The sequence below is a fragment of the Bos indicus genome, chromosome X (genome assembly GCF_029378745.1).
Source record: "Bos indicus isolate NIAB-ARS_2022 breed Sahiwal x Tharparkar chromosome X, NIAB-ARS_B.indTharparkar_mat_pri_1.0, whole genome shotgun sequence".
In the NCBI taxonomy this organism is placed as follows: Eukaryota; Metazoa; Chordata; class Mammalia; order Artiodactyla; family Bovidae; genus Bos; species Bos indicus.
Genome location: NC_091789.1, coordinates 98,385,015 through 98,402,941, shown reverse-complemented (window position 1 = coordinate 98,402,941; position 17,927 = coordinate 98,385,015). Strand labels below are relative to the sequence as shown.

At 45.4% G+C, this 17,927-nt stretch overlaps 1 protein-coding gene and 1 pseudogene across 1 annotated transcript; both read right to left on the bottom strand.

Annotated features, from left to right (window-relative positions):
* Window positions 1-5,534, bottom strand: part of LOC109555481 (palmitoyltransferase ZDHHC3 pseudogene) — a 72,375-nt pseudogene extending 66,841 nt beyond the window's left edge.
* A 4,998-nt stretch (window positions 5,535-10,532) lies between these two features.
* On the bottom strand, window positions 10,533-17,565 carry TSPYL2 (TSPY like 2). Its single transcript, XM_019956248.2, has 7 exons — window positions 16,616-17,565; window positions 15,285-15,362; window positions 15,048-15,159; window positions 14,822-14,967; window positions 14,602-14,699; window positions 13,530-14,269; window positions 10,533-11,220 (listed from the first exon to the last, which is right to left on the bottom strand). The coding sequence occupies exons 1-7, from the start codon at window positions 17,429-17,431 to the stop codon at window positions 11,081-11,083; spliced, it is 2,130 nt and encodes a 709-aa protein (XP_019811807.2). The 5' UTR covers window positions 17,432-17,565; the 3' UTR covers window positions 10,533-11,080.
* Between the last annotated feature and the right edge of the window lie 362 nt (window positions 17,566-17,927).

Here is a 17,927-nt window from a genome sequence, read left to right as displayed (position 1 = left end):
ACAAAAGACACAGGCTGGCTGGGTGGATGAAAACACATGTGCACATATGCACTTCCACTTACCACATCCTTCTACTTAATCCCCCAAATTGTATGTGATATTTTATATTGTTAGGTTTATCATGTTCCCATTATGGCTAGCAATTGTAATTATCTTTTACTTTTTGTCCATTGATTGTGAAAACTGATAAACATCTTTTACTATTGTGATTATATAACTATTATTCATTTAAAACCATTGTATCATGAAAGTGAAGTCACTCAGTTGTGTCCGACTGTTTGCGACCCCATGGACTGTAGCCTATCAGGCTCCTCCGTCCATGGGATTTTCCAGGCAAAAGTGCTGGAGTGGCTTGCCATTTCCTTCTCCAGGGGATCTTCCCAACCCAGGAATCGAACCCAGGTCTCCCGCATTGCAGGCAGACGCTTTACCGTCTGAGCCACCAGGGAAGCTGTAACTATTATTCATTCAAAACCATTGTATCATGATTGGTCAACAGAAATAATAGAATTCTATATCATAAAACTACCATTTAATAGAAAAACCTGCAATCAATTTTTAAAATCCAAATGCATATCAGAATTATCCTGGAATTGTATGAAAAACACAAATGCTGAGGTTTTGCTTTTTTCTCCAAAGCTTAACTCCAGATGTGTTTCTAATAAGCAAACATGTTTGCAAACTATTGGACTATATGATGATCTTTACTTTTATCTAGCTTGTTTCACTTTTTCTATTTCATATCCAGTGCTCGCATTTCATTTAGTTTGTTTTTCCAGTTTCTCAGTCTCGTTTTTTGTTGTTCTTTCTCAAGCCTTTATAAGTGTAGAAAAGCTTTTGTATACATATATAGTATGTATAATACAATGTAGTATGTGTAATATATATATTTTAGAAAACTTACAACTTTTTGCATAGCCAAAGAAATCATGACATTTTGATTCCACTTGTTTGACTAAGTATGAATAGAATGCTAGATTTTTAATTTATATTCACTCAAAACTTTGATATTGTTCCATTTATTCTGGCATCTAGTATTACTGCTAAAAGTCTAGAAAGCTTATTACCTTAGTGATTTTTTTTTAAAAAAAAGTTGAATGAGGCCTGAAATTTCTAATCCAATTCTGAGAATATAAAAAAATACTATGTTGTAAAAAAAAATCCAGTAAATTAACATATGATACAGTATTATAGATTTTATTCAAATTTCACAAAATTTTATGTTAGTGTCTATTATTTGTTTTCATACCTTAGTCAAGATTCTATATAGTATTTAGTTGCATTGAGCAGCTTCAGCTGCATACAACAAATTCTGATAAATTCTCTTTTCATTTTTATTTTTATATTTTCTCATTTTTCTTGTTATGGCTTATTAGATACACTCATAATTTAAAAGTAGACATTTAATTTCCAAATATATGTTTTTTTAAAGAATCTTTGATATTAGCTTCTCATTTAAATACTTTCTTCTCTGCAATCACCCTCTGTTTTTTCAGTGTTTTAACTTTACTGAGGTTTCCAACAGCTAAGTCAAAGGTCTCTCTTGGTAAATGTCACATTGCACTTGAAAATATGTGGGTTATTTTTGAATATCTTTTGATATTGATTTCTAACATAATTCCACAGTGATAAGAGAACAGACTTTACATGATTTCAATACTTTCAGACCATGAAGTTTTTGCACCTTGTTTTCTGTCCCTGGATATGTTCCAGTGTCACTTAGTTGGTAAAGAATCTGCCTGCAATGCAGGAGACCCAGGTTCAATCCCCAGGTTGTATATGTTCCAGTGTCTCCTGGTTTAGTCTATGGGAACTTGAGTAGAATTTGTATCCTGCTGTTGTGTGAAAATTGTATAAATCTTAATTATGTTGAATTGGTTCATAGTACTTTTCAGGTCTACTATATCCTTATACTTTTCTGTTTATTCATTCCATTAATTTTTGAGAGTTTGATATTGAAACTCCAACTAAAAATATTAATTTATCTACTTAAAGTAATTGTACTTACTATATAGTGGAACTATATGTAAATTTGCTCTGTATTTTTCAAGTCTCCTGTAAATGTGTTATCATACTTTCATAATTTAAAAAAGAAAAAAGTACATAATGATGTATTATTGGAGATAACCTAAATAAGTACATGTTTGCTTGAAGAAATAATTACATTGACACATGCTATATAATAAAAATTTTCATGTATTCTCATGGACAAACTATATTCATAGAAATGTGCAATATATATGTTGGGCTTTCCTTCTCTACAGGTTTGTAAACTGAAATTTTAAAAAAATGTATAGTTGATTTACAATATTGTGTTAGTTTAAGGTGTATAGCATAGGGATTCGATTTTCTGTTTTTGTTTTATGTATTTTTTTTTTGCAAATTATATTCCGCTATAGGTTATGAGAAGATATTGGGTATAATCCCATGTTATACAATAAATTTTTGTTGCTTATCTAAAAAAAAGTGCCTAAGGTGATATGACAGCTAAACACAATGTGGAATCCTGAATCTGACCCTAGAATAGAAAAATTATAGTAGTGGAAAAAATGATGAAATTCAAATAGGTTCTATACTTTCATTAAGAGTATTGTACCATTGTTCATTTCCTAATTTTGATAATTGAAATGTAGTTATATAATTTCTTAACATTTGGGGAATCTAAGTGAAGGATATATGGGGATTCTTTGTATTGTTTTTATAACTTTTAAAAAGTCTGAAATTATTTAAAAATAAGAAGGTTTTAATTCTAAAAAAAATAGAATGCTTAAGGAGGAGGGAGAAAAAATGTCTGGAAAGGACATATAGAGTGAGGACACCTACTCTCATGTCCTAATCTCCTGGCAAGAGGGGTATGAGGGCGCTGCTGGGGGAACAGAGTGCTCAGGGAAAAGCCAAATTTCTGTTCAAGTAGTTGTTCTCAGTGAGGGACTGAACAAACAGGCAAGGGGTGTTTTGGGAGCATTTTTGACTGTCACAATAATTGGAGATTACTTGTGACATTCAGTGGGCACTGACCAGGGATGCTCAGCATTCTGCAATGCACAAAACAGCTCCACATGGCTAACAATCATAACGCATCCCATACAACTTTAGAATGTTCCATCAGACAATCACATAGGTGAAAAACCTGTTCGTTCATTCATTCATTCAATAAACATTTATTGAGAGACTACTATGTCCAAGCATTGTTTCAGGTAATAGGGATACATCAGGACACAAAACAAACCAACCATGTCTGCCCTTCTGGAGTTTACAATTGAGTGGGAGAGTCAGACAATAAACAACAAACATAATAAAGATGTAAATTATGTTATGTAAGAGGGTGAGAAGCACTATGGAAAAAACAGAGCAGGGTACGTGCTAGGGGAGTGCTACAATTTTAAATATGAAGGTCAGGGTAGGCCTCATTGAGAAAGTGACATCTGAGTAGAGGCCTGAAGGAGGTGAGGGCATGAGCTTTGTGGATATTGGAGGGGGGCGCATTCTAAGTACAAGGGATGGCCCAGTTCAACCTCCTGAGGTGGATGTGTGCCTAATATGTTCAAGTAGCCTAGAGGAGGTCAGGATGGGTGAAAGAGAGGGAGTAAGTGGGGAGAGTCATAGGAGATAAGATCAGAGAGCTTGTGGGAGCCAGATCATGGATTTTAATATATAATGACTTTTCCAGTAATTCAACAACCATATAAATTGAGGGAAGATTGCACTTTGTTTTGTTTAGAACCTTATGAAGAACTACTCATCATCTAGGAAAATCACATCACCCTATCCATGGTTTCTGAGTCACAGTGTAGCTGTCACACTCCCAGGTACAAGGATTATATGTTCAAGACCACTCCATTATGTTCAAGACCACTCCATTATGTCTTCTGGTGGAATTATATCCCAGCCTTTACATATTGAAATATATATTTTAAAAGAAAAAAAAGATAACGAAATATATATTGCTTTATTATAAATTATTTTTCCTTTACTTCTCCCTTATATCCAATTAGGACACTATATTGGTTTTGAGGGGAATTATGTGTGTAGACAGATTCTATTATCTATGCACTTCAGTTCAGAACAGTGAAGGAGATATTTCAAAATGTACATTATAAAAATGGAGTGCTATGTCCAAAAGGTATGCGAACCACTAAGGCAAGGCAAAAAAACCAACAGGACTATTCAGACACTAGGGTGAGAGTGAAGGGGATTTTGCTGATGACAGAAGGTGAGTTCCAGACACCTGGTCAACTCTGGGGCTGTAATGAGAAGACCCCTGGTCTCTGGTTTTCTTGTAGTAACTAACATGATACAGGATAGGAACCTGATTCACTTTTTCATCTAAGCTGCTCCCCACCCTACGGGGGTAGGTCTCACGTGTTTAACACAGTAGCTGGGGAACAAAGAGGGTTGTCTCCTCAATGAGGCCAGAAGCAGTCTAAGGCCAGGCTCCGTTTTTTTTACCCACAGAACAGACAAGTGCCCCAGACTAAGCTGATAGGCACTCTTAGGCCAAGCTCATTGCTATAAACAATGTACCTCTAACCTGCTTCGGGATGGGAAAGAGGCAGAAAGAGGAAAAGCAATAACAGAGAAAGAAACATTCACAAAGAAGAACCAATTGGGGTGGGGGGAGGGTCAGAGACAGGAAAAAATAAAGGCAAAGGCCAAGAGAGACTATATTCTTTTCAATCATAACAGTTATTATTTATTGACACTTTTCTAGGGGCCAGTAGCAGGGCAAAGTGAGGCACATGTATTGTCTCAGGAGAATATTAGACTCCCATTTGACAGATGAGAAAACTGAGGCCCAGCTGGATGGGGCTCGAGGTTTTACAGCTAGTTTTTACTGGCTGGATCAGGATTCAGCCTTGTAGGTCTGAGTGGTCTCCTATGTCTCAGAGAGGGAGCCAGACAGAAAGGTAAAGGCAGACAGAAAGGTGGGGATAGACACAGAGGAAGGGGGAGTGGAGTGGGCAGAGAGAGACGGAGACTTTCAGACAAGCAAGCAGACAATCACGTGAGCTGCAGACCTGCAAAGTACACCGTTTACCAAGAGACAGAAATGAGGGGAGCACGGAGGGCGGGCATGGGGGTGGGCTCCGCAGGGTACTCACCTGGTTGCTGTCTGGGGCCGCAGGAGCACTCGCCTTCCTTTTGCTACCCGCACGATCCTCCGCAACCTGGTGACCTAGGGTTGAGAGGCCGCCGGGATAAAAGCTCGCCCAGGTCCAACCTCTCACGCGCTCCGGCTGGGCATCTTTCCCCCCGCGTCCCCTACCCCCAGTCTTTACAGAGTCTCACCGGGAACCTCGGGCCGTCGGTGCCGCCACTGCCTCGCGCAAGCAGATTCCAGGTGCCGGCAACTGGATCTCGAGAATGCACCGGATGCGTCCCTCCCGCCTGCCAGAGCGCTAGGGGTGGTCTCAGGCCGCCACTGCTACCGACGGCTCCAGGATCCTATTGGAGGAGTGCCGTCCTGTCTTCCCTGGGATTGGCTGGAGGTGGAAACACTTTATTTTTACCGCCCCCCACCCCCAGCTAGGATCCAAGCCTAAGAAAACCCGCCCCTCTGGGGGTCTTTGATTGGTTTATGAGACAAGCCCATTCTTTAATAGGATTGGCCAGGAGTACGATCGTCATCGCTCTTTGCCAGTCGGTTCGACACATCTTTGGGCGGTTGGTTGGGAGCACGCAGGCGCGAAGCCCAAAGTGAGGCCTGGCGCGAGTCACTGGAAATCTGAGATACGCAGCTTCTTGACGTTTTATTCTCCGTAAACCACCGCTCCGCTAACCTGCAGGCATTTCTGAGCCAGGTTTTTCTCGCTCAAAGTGAAAGTAGTTCCCAGTTTTATCCCTGGAGGATAAGGTGGTTATAGGCGTCTGGCCAGTCATCCACCAGCCCCCGCTGCTTGCTGATTAAGACATTGGTCAAGAGACAACCTCATTCAGAGCCTCAGCTTAACCATCTGTGAAATGGGAAGATAATTTTTAAAATCTTACCTGAAAATGCCATCCATTCAATAGGCGATTCAATGAGAGAACATAAATTAGTTGCCTGGAGCATAAATAATTAAGGTCTCCCGTCCCAATTCTTGCCTTTGCCATTGTTTCAAATTTAGGGAACTTTGGCTCACAGAGGCAAACTGATTGACTTAAGGTCACACAGCAGTACGACCCAGAGTAAAACCCCCGGCTTCTGTCCTCCAGACGAAAAGGGTTTAAGAAGGAAGGAGATACAGGAAGGCCCTTCCTATTATTAGGGTTTCTTAATTTGGGTTCACAAACCTCACTCCAGTCCAGCTGGGACAGGGTTTAGAGTGGTTCCTAAATTTGGATGGGGGAAAATTTTTTTTTCCACTCTCCTGTAATTGAAATTTAGCATCTTTTCAGCAAAGAATGTAACTCACCATAGTAGTAATAGTACCTGTGACTCCATCACTAATAGAAATCACAGAGATTTTCATGTCATATTATAGATGTTGCACATTTCTTGAAGTATATAATCTCATCTCTATCTCAAAAGCATATTTGTCATTAGACTGTCCATTAGATCTTGTGATTGAATGGGTTAATGAGCAAAAACACATATTTGTTTTTCCATATTTTAATAACAATATTTAAATATACTCAATATTTTATGGCTCTAATTATTTTATTTTATGCATTCAAAAGATATTGTTTTCTGAGAAAAGATGCATAGGCTTCACCAGATCACCAAGCAGATCCATAGCACCCAAAAATGGTTATGAACACTTGTTTCAACTTTGTGCTCCAGGGGGACAAAAACTTGGTCTATTCATGTTCCCTTGCTGTATTCTTATCACTGAGTTTCTATCAGGCACACAGCATGTGCTCAATAAATGTTTATGGAATGAAAAATAGGATGCTTCCCTAACTATCCTCCACATTCCCAACCACGGGAGCCACTGATGGCCTTTTTGGTCACCAAAGAAGGAGGGATCTAGTTTCCTGAATTTAGTTTTGTCCCTGCCAATCTACTTTTAGTCACAGAAGTGGGTGGCACTTTAAAGGTCTGGTCCTAGGAAGTCCTGGGAACCTCACCCTCAGGAAGTTGCTCCAGGCTTCAGGGGAGTAGGGTGAGTTGTGATGGATATAAAGACAAGTAGCTTCAGCATGGGAACAAGCCCTGGGGCACATTGGATCTACAGTTCCTCACTCTCCTCCTGGTTTCTGTTTGGGGTCCCAGCAGATGGACCTGTCTTCATTGGTCTTCAGCAAAGACTATATTCTGGAGTTGGATGTGACCTTAAGGGCTTCTAGAACAGTCCTCCCTTTTGGAGGACCAGACTGGGCAGAACTGAAGCCACACCACACACTGAGGAGTGAGGGCATAGGGAAAAGATGTCACCCTAGACAAAGAACATTTTCTTCTCCCATGCCTCAGTCCAGGACATGAGCATCCTGGCCAAGTATATTAGAATTAATATACTAATATATTAATAATTAATAGTATATTAATAGAATTAATATATTATAGTAATACTAATATACTACAGTATATTAATATACTATTAGAATTAATATACTAATTAACATAATTAGGACCAATAATTGGGTCCTAACAGTGTCTCTGAAGTCAGAGGCCATTTCTGACAGGGTGAGTAAAGAGGAGCCAGGATGAGAGGCTAGGAATTTAATTTAGCAAACTTCAGAGGTTTGCTTTAAGACTAGACTCCATTTGGGATCTTAGGCTGGTTGCTTCTCCTGGGCTGATCCCCCAGCACAATTAGTCTGTCTGTAGATGGGAAAACTGAGACCCTCTAGAGAGGGTGAGGGAGTCACATTGTGTGCCAGAGTAGACTCAGGCAAGGATACCCAGGCTATCTTTCTCCAGGTCCTTTGCCCCTGCTGCTTTCCCCTCCCCTCCACTTCATCACATGCTCATTAGGACTGACTCCAGATACTGCACATAGGTGTTTCTTTCCTTTGCCCAAGATGCCTTGACTCAGCATCCTGTACTCTCAGCTTTGGCCCTGGGGCAAGATGTTCCCCTTTCTGGGCCAGAGTCTCCTCTACCCACTTCTGATAGTGTGGTCCCAGGTTAGAACCAGAGGCATCCAAGCTTCCATGCTTTCCCCAAAACATTTATCACAATCTGGAGTATATCCAAGATCTAGTATTCTAACCATTTCACAGGAGGTCCCACAGCAACCTGGCAGTCATCTCTGACTTCTCTCAATCCCTCTTTTTCTATACTTAGAGCCTGTTGATTCTAGCACTCATAGAATACACACATTTTTTGTGCAGGAGAATTCCAATTAATTTATGTAGATACTTCCCCATCAAGAAGTTGGAGGATAACTCCCCACTCCCTAAGCACGGGCTATGCTTAGTGGCTTCCTTCCAGAGAATACAGTATGGAAGGTGGGGGAATGGAATGACTTTACAGTGGAAAAACCTGACATACACTACCTCAGCCAGGTGGTCAAGTTAACATCAACAGTGATAACACATATTGATAGCATGTACCTTTGATATGATACAAAGAGACTGGTACTTTATTTCTATGATCCTCCTTTCCCAAACCCATAACTCCTGTCTAATCATGAGGAAAATACTAGACAAATCCCAATTGAGGGATATCCTGCAAAATACCTGACTAGTATTCCTCAAATGTTGATGACTCCAAGTCATCAAAAATGAGAAAAATCTGAGAAACTGTCACAGCCAAGAGGAGCCTATGGAGACATGATGACTAAATGTAATGTGTCCTAGATGGCATCCTGGAACAGAAAAAGAAAATTTAGTGAAAACTAAGGAAATATGGACTTTTGTTAATAATGTTTTGATATTTGTTCATTAATTGTGACAGACATATCGTACAAATGTAAGATGTTAACAATAGGGGGAACTGGTAAGGTATACTGGTAGGGTATAGGGACACTCTCTGTATTATCTTTGCAATGATTTTGTAAATCTAAAACTTCCAAAAGATAATATTTTAAAAATCTCCCGTATCCTTCCCCATCACGCCATTCTCACCTTAGGTATAGCATCAACTTCCTCACTGCTCTCCCTCCCTCAAATCAATGCTCCTGCTAGCCAGCAGAGGGCATGATGTAAAACACAAATCAAACCTTCTGAAGCCTTCCCCAAAATAAGAGCTGCTGTTGCTGCTAAGTCACTTCAGTAGTGTCCAACTCTGTGTGACCCCATAGACGGCAGCCACCAGGCTCCCCCGTCCCTGGGATTCTCCAGGCAAGAATACTGGAGTGGATTTCCATTTCCTTCTCCAACGCATGAAAGTGAAAAGTTAAAGTGAAGTCTCTCAGTCGTGTCCGACTCTTAGCGACCCCATGGACTGCAGCCTACTAGGCTCCTCCCATCCATGGGATTTTCCAGACAAAGTACTGGAGTGGGGTGCCATAAGTTCGGGAGGTATATGGCAGAAGACATACCCAGATGTCTGGGATCTCTGCGTAAGTTATTATGATTCATAAAGAATCTGGGAGGTTTCTGTGGTGTTCGTGGGAATAAATTTTCTGTATCCAAAACGTAAAGCCATTGGGCCTTTCCTTAGATATCTCCCAGATAAAGTCTGTCTTTCAGACGTCCGACTCCTGACCGTTCCCGCCCTGCCCCCACTGCTGCTGCTGTTAAGTCGCATCAGTTGTGTCCGACTCTGCGCGACCCCAGAGACGGCAGCCCACAAGGCTCCCCCGTCTCTGGGATTCTCCAGGCAAGAACATAGCTACATAGTAATTTTCCTTTTCTCTTCCTTTGAAAAGTAGTTAAAGTGTTAGTCGCTCAGTCGTGTCCGACCTTTTCCGACTCCATGGACTGTAGCCCGCCAGGCTCCTCTGTCCATGGAATTCTCCAAGTAAGAATATTGGAGTGGGTAGCCATTCCCTTCTCCAGGGGATCTTCCCCACCCAGGGATCCAACCTGGTCTCCCGCATAGCAGGCAGATTTTTTACCGACTGAGCCACCAGAAAGCCCTGCTTTTCTCTCTATGCAAACTCCCCAGCCAGGGCTCTCTTTTCTTGCCTTCTCTCCCAGGTACAGCCCCAGAGATCATGCACCTTCTTCCTGAGAGAGCACTTATGCATTACTGGATTAAATCCTAACTGATATCATTTTTATTTCACTACATGCGAATGAAAAAAATGGATTCCTCTAGCTCCCCCTCTCCCAGCTCATACTAGGCCCGAGGAAAGGTTTGACGCACGATAAATAAAAAGATCACTGAATAAAATGTTCCAGAGCGCAGGGCGTTTCTGTGCGCATGCGCGGAGGGGAAGGCGTGGGAAGCTGTTAGCTACCTGCCTGAGTCTACTGCGGCCTCCGGGAGAGGGAGGGGCTCCCTCAGCCTCGCCCTGCCATTGGTCAGGATGGTCCGCATTGACCTGACGCAACATCTCTGCGGTTGGGAGGAGCTCGCCCCTAGCCAGGCACCCCCACCCCCAGCAACTACCATCTTCCTGGCCCCTGCATAGACGAGGCGCCTACTTGCGGGCCTGTGGGAACGGAGACTGGCTGCTGGGGACCGCGCACCGAGTGGGACAAAAGACTCGAAACAGCACTTTGAATTTGCTCACACTTTTATTAGGATTACCAGGGTCCAGAGGGAACGAGGCGGGACTTCTGGGGGGAGGGGGACAGGAATACCGCAATGGCGAAGCGGCCTTGCATAGACACCGAGGCGGGCTAGCGGGCGCAGCTGGGAAGGCGAGGGGTGGAGGAAAAGAGAGAGACTTGGGAGAACAGGGTGGCAGCAGAGCCCCCCAAGGCCACAGCAGCCCTCCCCGCTTCGGGATTAAGGGTGTCCACTCCACACAGCACGAGGAGGGGGATAGAGGGGCCCTGACCAAAGCATCACAATAATACATTTAGCAGCACACAGAAGCCTGCGGGGGAGGAGGGCTAAAAGGAAGGGGGAAGCCCCCATTCCCTCCTCCCAAAATAAGAATTTCTCAATTACTAAACCATAAAAATAAACTTTAAACCCGTGTACGAAGTCAATCACCCCCCAGAAGTGCAATACGGGGCCGCTCGGCCCTAGCTGATAGGGAGGGCAAATGGGGCAGGGGGAGAAGGATATAGAGAAGTAGCCCCTGAAGGGGTAAGACGTTTATCCCATTTGGCCCCTCTTTCCAGGGATGGCCCAAGGGTTTTGGACCTGAAGCACCTTCTCCATGTCGGAGTCTTCTGAGTCTTCTCCTGAGTCGTCTTCGATTCCTTCCTCATTGCTGTTCTCACCTTGCTCACTGCCTGCACAGGACAGAGAATCAAGGAAGGGAAAATGGAAGAGGGTGGTTAGATGGACGGGTAGATATCACTCTTCACAGGGAACAGAGCCCACAGTCAGGTTTTGGGGGGCCTGGGATCACTGATCAAGCACCTCTGCTTGGAACAAGCAGCCAAGTATGTGTGTGAGAGTAAGGGGCAGTGGGAGGAAAGCAGGAAGGCAGGGTGGGCTGCCCCTGTCCTAATTGACACATCTCTGAAAGTAGCTTTTTCTCCCAGTGTATGCAATGTGTGTGTCTCTTCCTGAGCTCTGACTTCAGCTGAATAAACCTTCTATTCATCCAGAGGCTGCTCCCTCTTTTTCCCTGGTGTGATTCAAATAGGCCTGTCTTCTTTGGCCCAATTCCCCACCCCTGCTCCCACACTAGGGTTGTGCAGATAACTCTGCCTCCCCTTTTCTGAAAGGAGATGCCACTGAGTAGGAGGGGATGAGGCCGGCAATTCCCTCAGTTTCCCTACCTAAAAATATGTCTAGATTAAATCTACTCACTCATTCAACTCCTCCTTTCTTGGTGCCCTCAATGGAAGTTTGCCAGGGATACCATGGCCAAAACTCCCAGGAGTGGCTGGCCCTCCTGCTCCTTCTACCTCCCCCACGGGGCTGCCTCTCCTCTATTTGCCTGCCTACAGTCAAGCTCAAACATACCCCTTGTCTGCCTTCTGCCATCTACTTCTTAGCCAAGGTTTGATTTTATTACCTTAACCCCTGCTCATCCCTTCCCCTTCCTATTGTGGTCTGGTTCTACCCCTACCTAGCCACTGAAACTACTCTTCCCAAGGTCACAGATGATCTATTCAGCTGCTAATACAACGAACACATCCCGGCCCTCATTTTACTTGTCCTTTCAGGACCACTGGACACTGCTGACAATTCCTTCCTTCTCAGAATGTTCCATGACCTAGTTCTCCTCCTAACTCTACCCTCTCAGAGTCTCAGTTTCCCCATCTATAAAAGGAGGATAATAGTACCTACTTCTTAAGAGTTGCTGTGAGAATTAAATTACTTAAAGCAAGAAAACCCTTAGTACAGTGTCTGGCACATAGTAAACACTTCATTAATGTTAATTGGACCCAATTAACATTAACTGGCCCCAGAATCCAGATATAGGATTCTGCCCTGGCTTGTTACCTACCTCCTTTCTTTACAATTTCTGACTTCCCAGACATACCACTAACCACCTGCCTCTCAGACACCTGTACCTGTGTCCAACAAGCCCTTCCAACTCCATGTTCTTCTCTGCATCCCACCAATCATACTGCCATGCCATTCCCCATCTCATGAAATGGTGCTTCCTTTGGCCAGTCATCCAGGCCAGAACCAAACATGGCAGTTACCTTAAATACTGCTTTCTCCCTCAACCCTCCATGTGCAACCCTTCCTCAGCATTTCCCAAAATGCTTTTTTTGGTGGACAGTGAACAATGGCTTCTGTGATCAATGTTTGGGAAATGCTGACTTCCACAATGTTTAAATAGGTTTCTTAGAGTAGGATTTATCAGAGCCTTTCAGGTGCCAATGTACATGTGACTCTACATAAGGACATTATTGTATGCAGTATTTCCCCAATATATTTGACCTCTGAACCTTTTGTGAGAACCTTTTGGTGAAGGGTCTTTAGAAGACAACTTGGTAAACCCTGACAAACAGACTATGCATTTTCAGCCTTCTAGGTTCTTTTTCATGTGATCCCTTCCACCAAGAATGCCCCATAATGCTCCTTAATGTGAAGGCAGCCTCCAATTCAAATGTTACTTTCTTTCTCTAGTTCTCCCCTTCCTAATTCTTGGAGATACGATTAGCTCCTCCCTCCTCTGGGATCACTGAGCACACTGTTCACTTCACCCCCAGCTCCCCAAGCAAGCCTGGGAGTTCCCAGAAGGCCAGGGCTGGGTACAGAGTGTGCTGAATTACAATGTGTTTGCCACTTGTTTCCCTCTGTGTGTGAACCTGTCTTAATTTACCACCCACTACCTCCTATCTTTTCTCTCTGCTTCATTTGTCTTGTGCTCTGTTACAACCTATCTGCCTATCACCAAGAACTGAAATTTGTTTCTTTGGTTTTGTTATGTTTGTAAATTAAATGTTTCCTGGCCTTGCTTAATTTAAAAACTTACTGAGAATGTTTTTTTCTTTTCTCCACAAGAGCAGATTGTGCTCATGCCTTGATACTCTGACCCTGGCTGGATTTTCTCTGACAGAAGAGAAAGGAGGTAAGACAAAAGATGAGGGTTCAAAGAAAAAAACAAAACATAAAAGGTAAGGGTCCCGCTCACCTTCCTCACTGCCCTCCTCCTCTTCCTCCACTGACGATTCTTCTTCAGAGATGTTCTCTACTTCGTCCTCATAGTCATCCTGGTTGGTATTGTTATAGTGATCCTTGTCAGGGTCTTCAAGGTAATTCTCGTAGTCTTCAATGTCTCGGTCGTCATCATCACTGCCTTCATTGTCACCTTCGTTGCCATCATCATCACTACCTTCGTTGTCACCTTCATTGCCATCATTATCTTCAATATCACTGCCATCATTGTCTCCTTCATTGTCACTGTCACTGCTGTCCTGGTTGTTGCCATTGCTCCTTTGGTTGCCATCTTTGGGGTTCTCATCACCATTGGGGTTCTCATCAGCATTCTCATCGTTGTCATCAGGGTTCTCTTCGTTCTCATCAGTGTTGTCATCTTCAGGGTTCTCACTATTGTCATTGGTACTCTCCTTGTCATCAGCACTCTCATTGTTATCAGTGGTTTCGTTGTCATTGGGGCTTTCGTTGTTGTCGGTGGTCTCATTGTGGCCAGGGCACTCGCTGTCACAGAGGCTCTCACTGATGTCAGTTATCTCGTTGTCAGTGGTCTCGAAGCAGTCAGTAGTCTCCATGAAGTCAGAGATCTTGACGTCATGAATGGTCTCATTGTCGGTGATACCATCACTGTCTGAGGTCTCTCCAATAATGTCTTCCATGATGTGATAGTCATCAGAGTCATCCATGATCACCACTTCATATTCATCCTTGTTTTTACTGTGGGGAAGTCTGGGGTTGAGTATAGGGTTGGTGGGAGGTGATGTACCCAGAGCAGACAAACACTGAAAGGTGGTAACAGGGGAGGCAATAGGCTACAAGGGTTCCCAGGGATGAGGCTAGGTGGGGAGAGTCCCATTTCTGCCCCTGAGAGCATAACCTCAGCCAATCACACCCCATTTCTAGGCAATATGTTTTACCCACTTGTAAAACATATTGGATTGGATCATCTCAAAGGTCCCTGTTGGCTCTATGAATACTGTGTGACACTAGCTTAGTCTTTGCCCCACCCTTAACAAACCACCTCTCAGCCATCAACCCTCTGCCATCACCTTTCTTCTTTTTCTTGCTTCTTTCTGCTTGTTCTGTAGCCCCCTTCTCCCATCATGTAGTAACGCACAGGGTTAACCCACAGGTCATTCTTGATAATCTGTTGAAAGAGACAGGGGAAGAGAGCTATGAGCACAAGTCCCAGAGGCTACTCCCAATCCCCCAGGCACCTAAGGGTAAGCCTAGCAAGGTTTTCCCTGGTAATGCCAGGAGGGGCCCCACCTCAGCAATCCTGTCAGCCTCTGGGAGGCTATGGTTTGAGAACCAGCTGAAGAAGCTGTGGTTGGCGTCCTGGTTCCCGTGCCTGTGGGCCCGAGGTTCCTGGCCCCGGTGCCAGCGAATTGGGGTGGAGTGAGACACCAGTCGGCCTGGGGAAAAAGGAGGCTATAGAGAGGGCACTGGACAAGGTTAGATGGAGGGATGAATTTGCTCTGGGGCTACCTCTTACCTGAGCGGTTGCGCTGGAACTCCTTGACAATCACCATATTTGTGAAGTAGGGGTTTGTCTGGAAGTATAGCTTCATTTTGTAGCCCATGGAGATATGTCTGAGATCCTGTACCTGCTCAGGGTGGGGGTAATGGTGGAATTCCCACCACACTGTGGCCCCTCCCACCCAATCCCCCCTCACCTCCAAGGACCAGATTCCTTGCCCAGTCCTAGTAGAAAAGATCTCTTTGGCCTGACCTGCAGGTTGGTCAAGTAGCGGAAAATGTCTTCATCGCGTTGGTTGATCAAGATTGAAATTTTGGGGTGGTTGAGGAACTGATGGAGGGAGCAGTTTAGGTCAAGGAGTGACTGTTCAATGAGAAGGAGGGAAGGAAGGCCAGGCAGGGCTATGCAGGGCAGAACAAAAGAGAGGCTGGAGCAGAATTCCTTTTGTGCTCATGTGATGTATGTGGAGCAAGTAGGTCATGCAACAAGACCCATACTTTTATTCCCATGATACCATGTGGTGAGAGCCTGTGTTTAAAAATATCAAACCTCTATATTAGGTGGCCCTGCCATGGTTCATATCTGCTGTGTGTTTGGGTGCTGGGAGTCTATACCCAAGTGATGTTGTGTCTCTGAGTGTTCACAAAAGACATTGTGTGTCTGGGGGTTAAAGGCCCACATCCAAATGATACTATATCTGGTTGCTGATGGCCTGTTGTCACATGATGTTATATATTTGGGTGTTATGGGTATGTGTCCACATAATGTTGTGTGTCTGTCTGAGAGCTCATGTCCAGGTGATGGTGTGGTCTGGGTACTGGGGACCTGTGGCCACATAATACTGTGCCTGGGTACTGGGGGCCTGTGATCATGTGATATGTATGTATGACAGTGTCAAGTGTCTGTGTCCATGTAATTCTATTAGGATGTTAAACCCATGTGTTTCTAATATGTTACATGGTTCCCCAGAGATCAGCTTATCACCAACAGTGAATTATTATTATTTCCTTCATTTAACTTCTTAATCTCTATTCCTAGATACCCCTTTTCCTGATTCTTCAGGGCTCTGGCCCCCTCCTCTCCAGCCAGGATTGGGGTCTCACTAGAATCTAAGTAGAAACCTAGGCATGCACAGCCATGTGTGACTTGGGTACCCTTTCTGGGCCAATTCTCTGCTGTATGCCCTTCCCCTCCCTCTTCACTGTCTCTGAGTCAGTTTATCTTCCATGTCCCCCTCTCCCCACTCCTCCTTTTACCATCTCTGATCCAATTTTTCTGCTGTGTGTCTCTGTCCTCCCCCTTTCACTGTCTGTGATCCATTTTCTTTTAATGCTATGCTCCTTCTCTTTCCTTTTCCCATATGTGGTCCAGTTTTAATGGCCCCCCCTCCCCCTTCACCATCCCCAGTTCAGCTTCTCTGATGTTTTGCCACACTCCTTCCATCCCTTCTCCACCAGACTTCCTCATTCTTCCAACAGGGGCCCGCCCCCACACCCTTTCACCCAGTCCGTCCCTCCTCCCACCGCCCCCCACCCAATTCTGGTCATGGGCTCCTGGCCCATGAGTATAGATGACAAGGATACTGCTTTGACCCAGAAGCCTGGGATATTCTGGATGATAAGATCTCTGCGCTCCAGGAAGGGTCTCCGCATCTGGATGAACTTGCGCTTGAGACGGAGGAAGGCCTTGCCAGCCTTGATATTCACCGCCTCCAGGTCTAGCTGAATGTTTTCCAGAGCCTGCAGGATGCACTCTATCTTCTCAGCATTCTTCTCTGGGCTTTCCCTCTTCACCTTCCTGGGCTTCCTCTTCCTCCTCCTCCTCCTCTTCCTCACGCTTTCCTTTTCATCCTCGTCGTCATCTTCCACGATGATGACGGTCTCTTCTCTCCCTCTTGGACCGGCTAACCTCTGGTACCCCCGCCCCCCTGCGCTACAGGTTTCTAGGGCCTTCTCTCCTGCAAAGCTGCTGGGCTCCGTCACCTGGAAGTCAATCTCCAGGCTTTCCCCAGAAACCTCTGAGGGAGAGAGCGTTTCTAGGCTCTCCGCGAGAGGGGGCGACTCCCCGTACCCTGACTCGACTGCGGGCTCCCAGCCGGGACCCCCAGCCCCCAGGGTGAAGTACGCGCGGATACCCCCCTCCTCGAGAATGACATAAGGCGGAGGCGGGGGCAGAGCGGGGCCCAGTCCCACCCCCCTCATGTCAGCCAGCACCTGTGCCGCCTCGGTTTCCTCCTGGAGCCTCGGGCGCTGCTGAGGTGGAGGCAGGGGCAGGCGCAGGAGAGGAGGAGGAGGAGGAGGAGGTGGCGGCGGCGGCGGCAGCAGCAGCTCGCTCTGAGGGGGCTCAGAGCCACTAAGGCGGCGGGCCTTGGCCGGAGGCCCTTCATCTGCGCGGTCCATGGTGACCGCGTTCGCACAGCTCGGCCCTTCGCGCTCGGCCGGGCCGCCGCCGCTCGTCACACCTGAAGCGAAAATGCCGAGCTTCAAGCGACCAGCTCCGCTCTCAGCCTCGCTGTGGCGCTCCCTCCCACAGCTCCTGCCGTACTCCCTCCGCGCCAATCGTCAGGCCCCGCCCCCTCATGACGCCAGGGGCCGTCCCGCCTCGCCATTGGCTGCCGGCCGTCGCGGCAGCCCTTGCGCCCCCTAGCCCCCCGCCTGCTCGCGCGCAATCTGCTTGCCAACACCGCACCTCATCACTTTCCCATTGGCTTCCCTCAGGCCCGCCAATCACCCGGCTGACTCCCTCAGCGACCGTCCGGACTGTGCAGGGCGATTGGCCGCGGGGAGATCTGAGGAGAAGAAGCCCCTCTCCCTCAGCCTCCAATGTTTTATCCAATGGGAAAAGTACCAGTGGTTCTGAAGACCCAAACGCAAAACAAAAAACAAGCGCAAGCAG